Genomic DNA, 17,247 nt, shown 5'->3' with positions numbered 1-17,247 from the left:
AGGATGGTGGAAGGATGCAGTCCCCATGTCCGGCCAGACAGGAGTTTCTGGAGGCGGAATCTGTTGTGGGCTTTGTGTTGGGTTACACCAACATGTGGCGGTATTGTAATATCGTGATATTAGTAACGATGCCGTTGGATATGCAGGGTGGTTCTTATTAATGGTTAAAAATCTCCGAAGCGATGTAGATGATACTGAGACTAGTAATCCAATATGAGACACATGGGGCCACAAATGTCGGAAAATATCCCAAAAGTGGATGACAAGTATTTAACCTGTGACGTTACCAAATAACATTTCTCGCTGCACGTGCAGCGATTGGGTTTGTCTTTCCTATCCTCACCGGTAGGAGATAGTGCTCCACATCGCTCCGCTAGGCTACCCTTCTTTGCGAATACCCTTTTGAAATGTGATCTGATGTAAACGTAGGTGTTACTAAATTATTGTCCTCCTTGTAACCAAGCAAAAACAGTAATCATTTTCTATTTCTTTCCTTTTCTCTCCTCTTTCTTAGCTTACAGACCTCATTTAGTAAAGAACACAGTGGTCATTTACTTGTATCGGCGCTATTCGGAAGCTTTACTTACTTAATTGTGGTGCAATACGGTAGGTTTTTGTTGCACTGTACTTTGCAGTTAACCAGCGGTGCCCACGAGACCGGTAAATAAAATAATAAATCTTACCTCGATAGAATACATAACTGTCTAAAGGACCGCAAAAAAAGACGACGCAAACCTGACCCCCACGTGCTTAAGTCGTGTACGTAGGCGCGGAGCCACACCTATATCTACATGTACAGTACATCTACATGCATACTCTGCAAATCACATTTAAGTGTCTGGCAGAGAGTTCATCGAACCACATTCACAATTCTTTATTATCCCAATCACGTATAGCACGGTGAAAGAACGAACACCTACATCTTTCCGTGAGATCTCTGATTTCCCTTATTTTATCGTAGTGATCGTTTCTCCCCTATGTATGTCGGTGTCAACAAAATATTTTCTCATTCAGAGGAGAAAGTTGGTGTTTGGAATTTCGTGAGAAGATTCCGTCGCAACGAAAAACGCTTTTCTTTATTGATGTACAGCCCAAATCCTGTATGATTTCAGTGACACTCTCTCCCATATTTCGATGTACCGTCGATCCTATCTGGTAAGGATGCCACATCGTGCAGCAGTATTCTAAAAGAGGACGGACAAGGATAGAGTAGGGAGTCAGTGGGTCTCTTACTTTTTCTAAGTGTTCTGCCGATAAAAGGCAGCCTTCCCCACAACATTTTCTATTTTTCCTCATGAACACAAATAAATCCTACCAAATTTCACACATGAAAGGACACATTAGAATACTTTACAAACAATGCTGTGTTTCAACGATGTAGAGCATTAGGCAAACAAGTATTCAGTGACTGCTGGAAATAAAAGGACACACGTTACCTAACTGCAAATCAAAAACTCTGATATAGTGGAGATCCTTGCAGGCATTGCCACGTAAAGGCTGTCCATTGTGGGGAAATCAAAGAACCTTCAAAAGGAAGCCATCATATCTAAATCTTGAACCCACATCATATACCAGATCTACCGTTTTGCCGTATGCTGTAGTCTTACTTACACCTGCTCATGGTTAATAAGCTGCGTCTCAGTATGAACTAAGACTAATGGAACGATGAGTTGTATGAATTTGTCGGGAAAGTATGGATCATTTTAGTTTAATGCAAAGTGAAATGGAATTTATGGTATTAGTTTCGCACGACTAGCAAAGAAATGAGATTTGCGAACTTCTCTAGATATCTTTCAGACAGGGGCCATCACAGCCACTGAAGTAACACAGGATGAGGGGAAATAGTCAAATGAACTTGGGGGACGGACGGGGAGGGGGAGCAAAAATGAACCACTTTCCACAGAATTTAACATTTATTATTGCAGTTTCCATGGGCAATAACATGAAGTGAAATACTCTAAGTTGAGCCATTGGTGAACCTTTGGTCGCTTATTATCTATGACTGTGGTGCTAACAGCTCAACACAACACACATGTACACACCTATCGATTCTCGTGCCCTACTACATTCGCTGCGAAATCTTACCACAAGTTGTTTCTCAGAGGAAGGCAGTAGTGGGTGACGTGATTGTTGTACCAGGTCACAGCGAAGACACCTTTTATCTCATCCAAGATTGAGACCGAGAAAACTGTCTTCAAAGATCGGAGACTGCAAACCCTTTCTCCAAAGCTGAACTCCTACCAAATGTCATTGCAAGTCTGCTCTCCATAAACCCGAGGCTAAAGTTTCCTCAACCAATTGAGGCATTTTGTTAAACGTTCCCCGATTACATCACTTATTACAAATAGTTCAGTTCCTCCCTGAAAGGAATTTTACAAGCTGGGCAAAAGCCTTTCTTCCATATCAGCAATACTCAGAAAGTGGTGTCCAGGTTTCCACTTTTTAATAAAAGCCAAAGACATCGCGTCACAATATTTTTTGAGATATGAAAGCATTGACCTCGAATGTGTTGGAAACTGAGAGTCGCAATGTCTCATTGCCCAGATTGGAAGGAATTTCCTCTGCAACTGCGTCACACTCACCGTATGAGCAAAGATTGGCATCATGTGGCTCTCCCCTCGAATTATTTCGTTTCTGGGAGGTCTCTTGTCACGGAAATATAGAGTTTACGCTACACAGTATCTTGACAGAAACAGTCCAATTTGTACGATACGCAAGATTCCACGCCGGCCCAAATATCTCGTCATGTTTCATTATCCTGGGGTTTTACCTGAAGCCGTAAATTGGAAATTTGTGGTAAGTTCTATGGGACCAAACTGCTGAGGTCTTCGGTCCCTAGGCTTACACATTACTTAATCTAAATTAAACTAACCTACGCTAAGGACAACACACCCACCGAGGGAGGACTCGAACCTCCGACGGGGGCAGCCGCACCTGGAGCCGTGCCTCACGCTGTGCCGTCCTTCACCGATGGAAGGACTTCGCGTGCCCTGCCGAGGCGACGTCGTACGGGACATTGCGTCCAATCTGCTGAATACCTGGCGTGGCGTCGGTCCGTCTCCTCGCCCTACCTTGGGACGTTTCGCCTTTAGCTGTCGGTGGCCCATTGATTCTAACGACTGGTTCTGTGGTCACCTAGCTTCTCCGTTTTGCTTTTCGCTACCGTGTCTCACCAACATGTAGCTCATGCAGCCACAAAATATGGTCACGTAAAGATTTTCATGCACAATAAAGGAATTCACACCAAAGAAAGATGGCTTGATCTTTGCAATCACTTGCCTCACTCCTAATTAGTTTATTAATCCACAGTAAAAGATGACTTAGGTGCTGATCACTCGAATTAACTGTGGTAAAAACGTGACATGTGTCAGTCCACAACAAGACTGATGCGTTGCAACTGCAGAAAATGTAAAGAGTGATTCAGCTGCCCTGCCACTAGGTTTTATGCTGCCCACAACGCTTTTAAATTCTGTATGCAAGATTTTCATATTCCATCGCTCGGTACGTGCATGCTATTAGTCCTAAAGAGAAAATGAACAGCACTTTTTCATAGGAAATTCTATCTAGTTAAAATATGTTCTGGGATACCATTTCTCTGGAGGCTAAGGCTTTCCAGTTATTGAAGAAAAACGCCTTTGAAGATCACTTTTGTACGTTTTTCTCGAATAACTGGAAAACTACAGCCTCTAACGGAAACGTATCTAAGTACAAAATTTAACTACATTAAATTTCCTACCTAGAGGTCTTGTTAATTATTTTTTGTCGGATCAGTACTTTGCGTATAGTGAGTATGAAAACTTTGCACATAGTATTTGAAGGCAATGTGGGCTGTATAAAACCCACCAGTAGGGACAGATAAATCACTCTACATAGACACCCAAGGGCGATGATCGTCAAGCTGTTCCTCCTTTTATTTATTACGCCAGCGCCAGCACCGAAATAACAGATATGAAGATAGTATAGTACAAGATGAACGCCAGCTGCTATAGGCACCTTTCACATTATGTGCTCACTCGTACCAATAAACATGTGAATTTCGGAAAGAACATGCAGGATTTATCAAAAAGTTATGGATGAAATCTCAGAAAACATTCCTAAAACATGGAAGAAAAAATTGAATTTTATGAACATGAGTTAACAAATGCATTATATCTATTTTAGATATCATTTCCTACTTCTCTTTATGATAAGATAAATCACGATAAACACACAGGAGCGGAACGTGCCAGCATTGACTGAAACTTTTATTACAAGAATTGTTCAAAATATCATCTTGCCGGTCGCGGTGGTCTAGCGGTTCTGGCACTGCAGTCCGGAGCCGCGGGACTGCTACGGTCGCAGGTTCGAATCCTGCCTCGGGCATGGGTGTGTGTGATGTCCTTAGGTTAGTTAGGTTTAAGTAGTTCTAAGCTCTAGGGGACTTATGACCTAAGATGTTGAGTCCAATGGTGCTCAGAGCCATTTGAACCATTTTTTTAAACCATCTTGGCTACGTTTCGTTCGAATGTAGGTAAAGATTAGGTTTGCCATCGGTGTTTGTTATTCCACTGGAATGACGGACAATTTCGTGCGTTAGGGGCGCTCAGCGACGTGGTTATCAGCGGACGGTAGTGTTGACATGCGATTCACTTCATGCATCGTAATGACGTGCGACTAACCTCATTGCTGTTCTAGCATCAGACACGTAGCATCGGTTGTTTACTTTTCATCACATACTGTGCAAGCACGTAGCATCAGCTGTTCATCATGGAGTTGGTTTCCAGTATAGTGCAATAAATGGCTCTAAGCACTATGGAACTTAATATCTGAGGTCATCACTCCCCTAGACTTAGAACTACTTAAACCTAAATAACCTAAGGACATCTCACACATCCATGCCCGAGGCAGGATTGGAATCTGCGACCGTTGCAGCAGCGCGGTTCCGGACTGAAGCGTCTAGAACCGCTCGGTCATAGCGGTCGGCTAGTGCAATAAATCCGGAGAAGCGGACGCCCATTTTCAGTACGTATTATCATTGCATCGGGAGAGATTTCCAGAACGACAGTGTTCTCACGGGAGGACATTTAAAGCAATTGATCTGTCTTAGGGAGCATGGAACGTTTAGGCCTACTACTTACGAAGGGGGAAGGCTTCAGTGGACTAGGAAACGGCTAATGGAGGAGCAACTCCTTAGTGTATTTGCCGACAATTCTTTTATTAGCGGAACACCATTAACTGCAAAAAGTAATATCGACCGCTTGACTCTGTGGAGAGGGCTACTTGAGAATCTGTAGCACCCGTACCATGTAAGGCATGTGCACGCACTCTAGGCAACTGATTTTCCTGCATCGGTACAAATATGCGAATGGTTCGTTCAACAATGTGTCAATCCTCGCTTTGGTGCAAATGCGCTGTTCGTAGATGAGACTTTGTTTCAACGTTATCAGACTATAAAGTTTCTCATTCTACACGAATGGGCTGTCGAGAATCCTCACTAAATTCTACAATCGCGTCTTAATCGAAGACATTTTGCTCACTTTTGGATCGGAATTGTTGGTAACTGTTTGTTAGGGTCTCACGTTCTTCCACACAGGCTCGATGGAGAAATTTACCAAGCCTTTTGAGAGAGTGTTCTGTCTGTTCTGCTAGAATATATGATTTTACGAATGCGACGAGACACGTAGTTCATCCATAAATTCTTGTTAACGAAGCGCATTTTGAACTTTTCGTTGGGGAAGTGTTTCACACTCTGTTCATACGTCCAATTTCCGTGATTAATATGATGAAGAATGTAGAAGCAGATCCCTAATACGGAAATAAAGCGTTTCTGTACCCATATTTTGTTCCTCTGTGTGCGATGAACGTTTCGTGAATGGTTGGCCATACCTGTTTGTTGCACCGTATATAGACTGTCCAGAATGAGATTTACACCCTGCAGCGGAGTATGCGCTGATATGAAACTTACTGGCAGATTAAAACTGTGTGCCGGACCGAGACTCGAAGTCGGGGCCTTCGCTTTTCGCAGGCAAGTGCTCTACCATCTGAGCTACCCAATCACGACTCACGCCCCGTCCTCAGAGCTTTACTTCGGCCGGTAACCTCGTCTCCAACTTTCTAAACTTCACAGAAGCTCTCCTGTGAAGTTTGCCCGCAAAAGGCAAAGGTCCGGAGTTCGATTCTCGGTCCGGCACACAGTTTCAATCTGCCAGGAAGTTTCGTATTTAGACTGTGTTCAGCCTGGGCTCTCACTGACTCGAGTAGAATTGTCGAAGAGTCTCGCTTCGAACTGATCGACGACGACCAGGAAAAACATGTCTGGAGACACTCCAGACAGTCGTGGGGTACTAACCTGACTGTCGCCAACCATACTGTCTCACAACCAGGTGTGATGGTATCACATCTTCTCATAGCAGCGCCATTTTGGTTGTCATCGGCGGCACTCTTATAGCACAACCACACATCGATGATATTATATGCCCCTTCATGACAAGTCATCCTGGGCTTACATTCTAGCAAGGTAATGGCCGCCCGACACGGCGAGGGTTCCTACGGCTTGCCTTTCTGCTTTAAAAACCCCACCTTGGCCATCAAGGTCGGCGGATCGTTTCGCAGTTGGGAATGTTTGGAGCAACATGAGCAGGTCCCTACACTCAACTCGGGGCTTTGACGAATTGACGCGCCAGTTGGACAGGAGGGCCTCCAACATCTTTGTCAATCAGTCCCAAGCCAAATAAGGACCAGAGGGTGACAATGCATTACTGACTTGCTCAATATGCGAATCTTTTTCTCTTGCATAAATAATCGAAATTTTCTGAAACAGTAATCATTTGTACTAGGTGATCAAAAAGTCAGTATAAATTTGAAAACTGAACAAATCACGGAGTAATGTAGATAGAGAGGTACAAATTGACACATATGCTTGGAATGACATGGGGTTTCATTAGAACCAAAAAAATACAAAAGTTCAAATAATGTCCGACAGATGGCGCTTCATCTGATCAGAATAGCAATAATTCAAAAATGGTTCAAATGGCTCTGAGCACTATGGGACTCAACATCTTAGGTCATAAGTCCCCTAGAACTTAGAACTACTTAAACCTAACTAACCTAAGAACATCACACACACCCATGCCCGAGGCAGGATTCGAACCTGCGACCGTAGCAGTCCCGCGGTTCCGGACTGCAGCGCCAGAACCGCACGGCCGCCGCGGCCGGCTAATAGCAATAATTAACATTTACAGGAAGTGCTCAATATGTCCACCATCATACCTCAACAATAGCTGTACTCGAGGAATAATGTTGTGAACAGCACTGTAAAAGATGTCTGGAGTTTTGGTGAGGCATTGGCGTCGGATGTTGTCTTTCAGCATCCCTAGAGATGTCGGTCGATCACGATACACTTGCGACTTCAGGTAACACCAAAGCCAATAATCGCACGGACTGAGGTCTGGGGACCTGGGAGGGCAAGCATGACGAAAGTGGCGGCTGAGCACACGATCATCACCAAACAACGGGCGCAAGAGATCTTTCACGCGTCTAGCAATATGTGCTGGTTCTAATAAAACCCCATGTCATTCCAAGCATATGTGTCAATTTTTACCTCTCTATCTACATTATTCCATGGTTTATTAAGTTTTCAAATTTATACTGACTTTTTGACCACCCGGTACTTGCGCCTTGTATCTACTGATTGCCGTCCCATTAAGATAATCTTTCATGGTGCCTCGTTCTATCTTTTTTTTTTGTCCTACAGTGTACATTAAGCCACCAAGACGGCTTTATTCCGTAAAATCGACAATGATAATGGATTCAGCTAGAAGGTATTGCCTGCAACGGGAGGAAACACTGCTTTAATAAAAATTTTAGGACAGTCACATGTCGCAGACAATATTTTGTCTTGAAACTTCCTGGCAGAGATTAAAACTGTGTGCCGGACCGAGACTCGAACTCTGGACCTTTGTGGCCGGCCAGACTTGCCGAGCGGTTCTAGGCGCTTCAGTCTGGAACCGCGCAACCGCTACGGTCGCAGGTTCGAATCCTGCCTCGGGCATGGATGTGTGTGATGTCCTTAGGTTAGTTAGGTTTAAGTAGTTCAAAGTTCTAGGGGACTGATGACCTCAGATGTTAAGTTCCATAGTGCTCAGAGCCATTTGAACCATTTTTTTCGGGACCTTTGCCTTTTACGGGCAAGTGCTCTACCAACTGAGCTACCCAAGCACGACTCACGCCCCGTTCTCACAACTTTACTTCTGCCAGTACCTCGCCTCCTCTCTCTGAATATTTTCTGTTGACGGTATTCGTTCGGTTTGACAGTACTATCGTCAGAAACTATGGAATATACCGTTCCCTGTAGTTGGCTCATGACATTGCCAATCAGACTGAATTCCACAGTTTCTGTTGTTGTTAAATTGAGCTGTCGAACAAACTCGATCACAGACTCATTTAGGGAATTCATTTCCTTTATTAGTAAGTTTAAGTACTTTCGGCTGAGAAGTCTTTTAATGCTATATAACGGCGGAAGCGACCAATTCCTTGAGATCGTACTCATTGACGCGTTTCTCTGCCTGCAGGTCGGTAATGACTTCGCGGAGTTCCTGACCCTGGACGACATTCCGATGCTACGCTCGCAGAGCCGCGCCGTGCGTCGCTTCACGCTGATCTACATCTGGTTCGGCATCGGCGCCGTCGTCTACTACCTCTTCTCCCCTGTGAGTGACGAGGGCCTGCCCGTCATACTGGCTGTGCCCTTTGACGCGAAGCAGCCGTTAGGCTTCGCAGTGACGTGGATCTACGTTTCTATAGTGACCATGCACGTCGTGGTGATGACCATGGTTTTCGACTCCTTCAATGTCAGCATCATCGCACAGCTGCGTATACAGCTCACGTTGCTCAATAGTAAACTTGTCAATCTCGCGAAAGAAATGTCCGAGAGACCGGTCCACTCTTCAAAAACGCCTGCCTATCGTGAACTTCATTATCGCCTGGAGAAGTGTGTCCGTCACCATCAAGCAATTATCAAGTAAGGCTAAAGGCAGCTAGTCACATTAGTACAGCTTCCTGTTTGCTGAAAACGTTTGTATGAATTCTTGTGTTTGCCCGTGAAATTGACAGTTGTGACGGGCATTTACATACAAGTATTTTTGTGAACTTTTCCTATGCTTTGGATTCCATTACCGTTTTCACATTTACACTTTATTCAACCTACCTCCTGTAATACTTACATTAAATTAATTTAATCATGAGAGGAGGTATTGTTCAGAGTGGTCAAAACACGCAGTACACTAAATTTGTTGTAGTGTGAACAGGTACTAGACGGCAGACTTCACAAAGCTCTCCCTAGCTAGAAATAGATCACTGAAGTGCTAATTGTTCCATGTGTGATAATACCGACTGACCAGATATTGGGCTATATCAGTCTCTTTCAAAGAGCATTGAAATACTTAACTGTCTTTCCTTTATGAGTACAGCCACTACTCTTGATGAACTGTAGTATCGTGTGGAAGCTGCATGGGCACCTGTACCTGTACACGCCATCCAAGCTCTGTTTGACTCAATGCCCTTTGACTCAATGCCCAGGCGTATCAAGGCTGTTATTACGGCCTGAGGTGGTTGTTCTGGATACTGATTTCTCAGGATCTATGCATCCAAAATGCGTGAAAATGTAATGACATGTCAGTTCTAGTATAATATATTTGTCCAATGAATACCCGTTTATCACATGTATTTCTTATTGGTGTAGCGATTTTAATGGCGAGTAGTGTATACTGCTCGTTGCTATGTTTCCCTTTTTTCAGAACAGTGTGCAACGTTTCTTCGACTGTCAAGGATTCTGCATGACAATGCGATTTGTGTGTCACTGAAGACGCCAATGAACGGCATATCATCATCCTACATCTACATCAGTACTCTGTAAATCAATCTCAAAGTGTGTAGCGAAGGGTACTTGCGACACCACCAACTGATCCCCCTTTCTATTTTCCAATAGCGAGCTGCGCCTGAGAAGAATGTTCGTCGGCGTCCTCGTCGCCAAGTTAAGAACTCTGCATTAAAACAAAAATATATGACAAGTAACAACTAAACAAAGATAAGCATTTCTGCTTCAAACTCTGCCTAACTATTCATGATCTAATGTTAATCCTATCACTAAACCATCAATAGCATAAAATAAACCAAGCTCATCTTAGTCTTTATTCACAGTACAGTGCATGTCTTAGCATAAAACACTCAACGGTGACATTACTAATCAAATTATCTAAGGGCAGTATTAATCCTGACTCTAACCGCTACAAAGTAAGTATAATGTGTTCATAAGGTGAGGAAGGTAAACAAATTTATACGAACAGTGTGAACGTTGCAGGGATAACTATGGCAGAGAAGATGAAGAGGGGAAATGTAATCTGTCCGTACATGGCAGCGCTTATCGTGTACACGACAGCTGTTGCAGAAACATGAAAAAGCTCTAAAGATTATTGTACGTGTATAGGCTGAATTATTGCCATAGTAACGTCTTATTCACGTACTTCGCTGCGCTCTTAATGTAACAGCACCAATCAGAGCAAGTGTGCTTCACCTGTGTCCCCAGCTTGTATCACTCACATTATCTCCTTAAGAAGTTACATTTAGCAAACATATATCTACCAATACGCTACACACAAGCAGAGTCGTTCCTCTGTAGAACCATATTTGTAGCTAACGGAAGGTATTCAAACAAAGCAGAAAGTTGTATCTACACTCCTGGAAATTGAAATAAGAACACCGTGAATTCATTGTCCCAGGAAGGGGAAACTTTATTGACACATTCCTGGGGTCAGATACATCACATGATCACACTGACAGAACCACAGGCACATAGACACAGGCAACAGAGCATGCACAATGTCGGCACTAGTACAGTGTATATCCACCTTTCGCAGCAATGCAGGCTGCTATTCTCCCATGGAGACGATCGTAGAGATGCTGGATGTAGTCCTGTGGAACGGCTTGCCATGCCATTTCCACCTGGCGCCTCAGTTGGACCAGCGTTCGTGCTGGACGTGCAGACCGCGTGAGACGACGCTTCATCCAGTCCCAAACATGCTCAATGGGGGACAGATCCGGAGATTTTGCTGGCCAGGGTAGTTGACTTACACCTTCTACAGCACGTTGGGTGGCACGGGATACATGCGGACGTGCATTGTCCTGTTGGAACAGCAAGTTCCCTTGCCGGTCTAGGAATGGTAGAACGATGGGTTCGATGACGGTTTGGATGTACCGTGCACTATTCAGTGTCCCCTCGACGATCACCAGTGGTGTACGGCCAGTGTAGGAGATCGCTCCCCACACCATGATGCCGGGTGTTGGCCCTGTGTGCCTCGGTCGTATGCAGTCCTGATTGTGGCGCTCACCTGCACGGCGCCAAACACGCATACGACCATCATTGGCACCAAGGCAGAAGCGACTCTCATCGCTGAAGACGACACGTCTCCATTCGTCCCTCCATTCACGCCTGTCGCGACACCACTGGAGGCGGGCTGCACGATGTTGTGGCGTGAGCGGAAGACGGCCTAACGGTGTGCGGGACCGTAGCCCAGCTTCATGGAGACGGTTGCGAATGGTCCTCGCCGATACCCCAGGAGCAACAGTGTCCCTAATTTGCTGGGAAGTGGCGGTGCGGTCCCCTACGGCACTGCGTAGGATCCTACGGTCTTGGCGTGCATCCGTGCGTCGCTGCGGTCCGGTCCCAGGTCGACGGGGACGTGCACCTTCCGCCGACCACTGGCGACAACATCGATGTACTGTGGAGACCTCACGCCCCACGTGTTGAGCAATTCGGCGGTACGTCCACCCGGCCTCCCGCATGCCCACTATACGCCCTCGCTCAAAGTCCGTCAACTGCACATACGGTTCACGTCCACGCTGTCGCGGCATGCTACCAGTGTTAAAGACTGCGATGGAGCTCCGTATGCCACGGCAAACTGGCTGACACTGACGGCGGCGGTGCACAAATGCTGCGCAGCTAGCGCCATTCGACGGCCAACACCGCGGTTCCTGGTGTGTCCGCTGTGCCGTGCGTGTGATCATTGCTTGTACAGCCCTCTCGCAGTGTCCGGAGCAAGTATGGTGGGTCTGACACACCGGTGTCAATGTGTTCTTTTTTCCATTTCCAGGAGTGTTATTTCTATTCACAACTACAAATATATTTAAGTTAATCTCTAGAAACAACAATGGTGCTAGTGTAATGAGATATGAAAAGTACTGAATAAATGCCCTGCTGATTAAATTACAGTTCTTAACAGGTGAAAATGAACCTATTCTTAGCCACTGTGTCATGGCATACTCAGTCAGACCACTAATCTTATAAAATTGAATTAAGTGCTATACAAGTCTCCTTTTGAAGCGTGTACAACCAAATATTTCCACTTAGAAGGTGCATCAGCCCATTTTCTAACCTTACTGAATTTATATTTAAGTTCATGTCTGAATCACCTATAAAAATTATTGTTAAGGATAATGAAAGAAAATTCTTTAACAATAGTACGACATGTTGTCGACATCTCATGATAGTTCGTCACTGGTGCAACCACAAAACAGTTATACCACTTACAGTCTTGTATGGAGACACAACGAGACAGAGCATATTGTGTGAAGTGCATAGGATCGTTGCAGCAAACTCGCACGTGGACAACATGTACTGCTGGCACTTGCCATCCGCATGCTGGTGCCATGGACCCAACAGTGACTGCTGGCTCCAACAATGGCAAGTCTCAGTGATACAGCCCAGTCTTAAACTTGGAACCTTCACTTGGCGTGGTCACAGATGAATGTGCAGCAGGCCCAGGCATATGTAGCAAGTTGCTGGGCGTTGTGTACCGGGTCACTGGTGGCAAACAGCTTCTTGGCCCGTGGGTAGCCAGTGTGGCAGCTAGACCAGCAGAGGAGGCCACGTGGTGTTACACAGAGTGACTCCAGTGGGCAGATAGCAGTTAACAGTTCAGTGGGTCTGGGTGGAGGAGGAGTCTCAACGAGCGTTTTCAGTGGTCCATGTGCTTAGCTCATCACCAGCGAGTGATGGTCATTGTCACTGATGACACCAAGCTTTGGTACACGTGGACAGCTGAGTTCCGGGTACTCACTCTGAGTACACCCATGAAAGGCGCATTGCAGCACTGCACGGTGAGGCAGACTTGTAGTTCGTCTCTCACGCTGCCTTGCTGGCAGGCAGTGTGGTGAGGGATGGGCTTTTCCCCCAGGAAGCGAAAGGATGTGCTGATGTAGTTTGTTCCAGGCAAGAGCGTCTCAGCCCTGCAGCAGCCAAGCCTATGTTGAGGTAACAGTGGAGATATTTTCTCACCACAGCAGACAGTTTAGACACAATCTTGGTTTCCAGATTTGAGACAGAGCAGAAGATGCGGCAAAAAAGGCAAGATGAAATTGAGTCTGTACTGGAAACAGCATTTCGACCTCTTTGTCAGCCTTTACAGTGTTTATTTTGACAAGGACAGCTAATCCAAAAGGAGAAGGCAGATCTAGATGAAAGAGATGACGCCAAAGCAAACTACGTATTTATGAAAGCAGAATGCAAAGCTGGAGAAGAAAAAGAAGTATATGATGATGGTGGTGATGGTGTTGAAGAAGAATTACAAAACTAAAGTGTGACAGGTGGCAGACTAACTACATCACATTTTAGTAAATCAGCAGACAGAGAGTGCGATATCTACGCAACATCATCTCTCATCCGATACTGTTAATGATTTGTAACTCACAGATAAGTCTCAAATTGAGAGAGGACAAGTTACTCTCATCTATTTTGCATAAAGATTTTGTTACAACTTTACGCAAATTGAGCGAGGCTCCAGAAAGTTAACGGCCTGAGCAGGTGTTGATGGAGCCTGGTAGGGCGCTAAAAGCATGAGGTATTTTTATGGTTGTTAGTTTGTAGAAACGGCATGTAGGAAGTTGAAAGCAAGTGCCAGCGAGCCAATCCCTCAGTAAATCTTGCCAGACAGTCCCACACCTGTACAGAGCAGACAGAGCAGCCCCTAGTCGAGACAGGCTCCAGCAGGACAATGCCACTGTACCTGCACTGGCGCCAGCCGAAAACTGGGCTGGAGGCGATGGACTGAAGGGATGGGTCTTCACATTGGAACTGAAAACCGGGATTGTGTGCAGCGCCACGCCTAATAAAAATTCAAAAGTTTTCGTGTTTGCCAATACTGCAAATAGGCCTGTGACCCATTTCCATTGGCTTTCTCAGTCGTACGAGATACTCCATCTGAGAAACGTTTAGAGATAAAATCTTTATGACACCTCATAGCTAGGATTAACACGCTTCAAGGCACAGGCAATTTAGATAAAGGTAAAAGAATGTATCTGTTCGCTTGTTGCTGTGGGAAGCGACGCGACTTCAGACAAAAATATCTTCTCCCACTGCAAAAACTTTAAAAAACCAGTAATTAGCCGTTTCTTTTTTTCCACAGATGCAGGTTTCTTAACTCTTGCGCTGGTTCGACATGAGTTTGTGCTATCTTGTAGGAGGGGAGATTTAGCGCCTCTAAAGCCCTGTGATTGGTTCAAGATGGATGAAGGCGGTGTCGTTCGTGCACTTTGCGGAAAAACAGAATTTTTTCCTATGGGAGAGGTGTGAGGCGCTTCGGTCTGGAAGCAACTTCTAGTCGAAGCTCTGGCATGTGTGGTTCGTACTTGGGACCTGTCCTAAGACTGACTTCACTTGCGAGTAGTTAGACTGGGAAGCCTGTGGTGAAGTTCTTACTATACCGACAGTGTGACTTCAAACGTCTTGGACTACTCGTTTGCTGAGAGCCCACTTATTCGTTTTGGGTTTACCAGTCTTGGCGTTTGGTATCCCTGTGTGCTCTGTCGTATATGTGAGTCAAATTGGTCCTTGGCGCGACCAGCGAACGGTTGTGTCACACATTGAAATCTACCGAGATTTCAGGGCTCTGGTAGAGAGTAAATTGCGATCCGTCTGTCTGATCGCTACACCATGAGATTTTGAATTTCTTTCGTGGACGCGATCGATTGACAGGTGCCGCCTTACGCCTCGAACCCACAGCACACATCTCGCCAGCTGCAATTTACATCGGTGCACGAAGCAAACAGGGCGACATACTGCTGCTCCGGCCTTGTCAGAGTGTACAAATCACAATCGCCACTTGTTCTCAGCTGCGCCTATATAGACTTCTGTACATTATCGATCAAAGTCTGCTCAGCGTCATATCAATTTAGATTGCGTTATTGACATGTTGAGGGCCAGAATACTTGATTCACTTTTGCCAACCAGGATCATTGTCCATTGTGGTATTAAACCACCAGTAAGTTGTTTAAGATATTCCATCATAACGTGTTTTGCATAAATTATGTCAGTCTTTGTTTTTGGGAAAATAAATGTTGTCAGTAAACTAGATTTTGCATACGTTCTCAATCATTTTTATATAGTCCCCAAACAGGTTAACTTTCATTGTGGCGTCCCATACAGGTTTACTTTCAAAATGAAATGCCTTAATACTTCACAGTACAAGATACTACGGAAAGTGACTATTATATTATACATTGTTTAAAATTAAACGCCTAAAGACGAGTTACTCAACTTAAGACTTTCAAAATTGTGGACTGTACTCGGAGCTACCAATACTCATTAACAGAGTTATCTCTTCCCCAGACAAGTAAATACTACTAGAGGCAATAAATATACCCGCACCGCTAAGCCCACATTAAATAAAAGTTGTGACTGTTTAATGAGAGATGGTGACATGCATATTGCTACGGAAAAGAACAAAAATGCACGTGAAGTTTGAGAATGAAAGATAGTCTCAAGGGGATGACAAGAACATAATAATTTGGTTTAGTGGAATAATCAGAATGAATTGGTGGATCGATTGATTTGTTCCTAGCTTTGAGAGTGGCAGGGAATAATTCACGTTATAATGTAATAATACCTACGGAGCTGCCGGAAGCGTCGAGTATTGCTTCAAGTTTATGACGGCTACCGAAGATAATAAAGTCAAGTATGCAATTTCACAAAGGGATGCTGCATGTTAGAACACTCCATCAGCTGAAAGATTCCCGCAGAAAGTGGATTTTGGTAATTTGGAAAAAGTTTACATGAAAGCTTCGTGGGATTTCACATATCAAACAGCACACATCTGATTCTGACAGCGACTGACAACGTATTATATTTGGTTGAAAATATAGCCTGAGCTATAGCAACAATATTACGAGGTCACCCTGATAGACGGCTGGCACTTAACAGAGTGGCTGAATGAGATGCAGCTCTTCTGAACACATATCTAGTCTCGCCTACTAGTGATGCTGTCATCCACCCAAAATTCTTTTAATACATAATAAGGGCCAACCCCGACTATAATGTGCTCCCACTCGTGACTAAACTGCAGCTGTTAATTTTCTTAGTGCGTAACTGTGGTTACTTCCCGTCAACGTAACCGTGCAGAACAGATGTGGCAAGAGGCAATATCTGCATTTGACTTCCTTGAGTCACGTATCTTCAAGATTTTGTTTCCTCTTCCTTGAAATGTGGAAGCCCAATATGATGACAGCATACAGGTGAAGACAGAACATTTGCATTAGAGACTGCATTGATTATGCCACAAATACCTTTGACATCGTATTTTATGTTTTTTGAAATGTGGAATTGAAATACGCTACAGATGACAAAGGGGAACGATTTGTCATGACTTGCTAACTCATGTCAACCCTTGTTGATCAGATCCTTTTTTTGCCTTTTGGAGCAAGTCGTTACAAGTCAGAACTAATTTTTAACTCAACAAGAAGGTCTTTAACAAGAGCAACCACAGCAATTAGCATATTACTGTTACTGGACGATCTATGACCTTGTTGGCTTTTTCGTTGCCACTGTTCAATGTTTTCCTCTAATTGGATACAAAATGTTATTATGGCATGCACTATGTGCTGCTTCTTTAATAATTTTCTTATTTTGGTGATCAGTTACTTGTTGTAATTAAAGAAAGCAAGGATTCGTTTGTTCGCATGTTGCGTAACTTGAATAATCTGGGTGAGGGTGGAAGCACAATATGCACTGAAAGTCTATCAGCATTCCAGAAGTTAGAGCGACGTTCAGTTCTGAGTGCAAAATGTGCCAACACCAAATTTTTAGTGGCAGTGCTGGTCTGTCTGAAGGACTGAAAAATACATTGATTATGAAGATCCTCGGCGATTGGTAATAGTGAATTTCACTTTCTAAGTAATGTCAATGTGCGCATGATATATCGTGATAGACTGTGAGCATCATGG

General features: G+C 44.4%; 1 protein-coding gene across 1 annotated transcript in view; it reads left to right on the top strand.

Moving 5' to 3' along the window:
- LOC126092765 (odorant receptor Or2-like) overlaps positions 1–17,247 on the top strand; it is a 53,626-nt gene that overhangs the window by 12,702 nt on the left and 23,677 nt on the right. The window contains exon 2 of the mRNA XM_049908493.1: positions 8,550–8,998. Coding sequence (XP_049764450.1) covers positions 8,550–8,998 — 449 coding nt within the window. The remainder of the gene's footprint in view (positions 1–8,549; positions 8,999–17,247) is intronic.

This window comes from Schistocerca cancellata, chromosome 7 (assembly GCF_023864275.1).
Source record: "Schistocerca cancellata isolate TAMUIC-IGC-003103 chromosome 7, iqSchCanc2.1, whole genome shotgun sequence".
NCBI classification, from domain to species: Eukaryota; Metazoa; Arthropoda; class Insecta; order Orthoptera; family Acrididae; genus Schistocerca; species Schistocerca cancellata.
The sequence above is the reverse complement of the archived record's forward strand: the minus strand, read 5'-3'. Positions and strand labels throughout refer to the sequence as shown.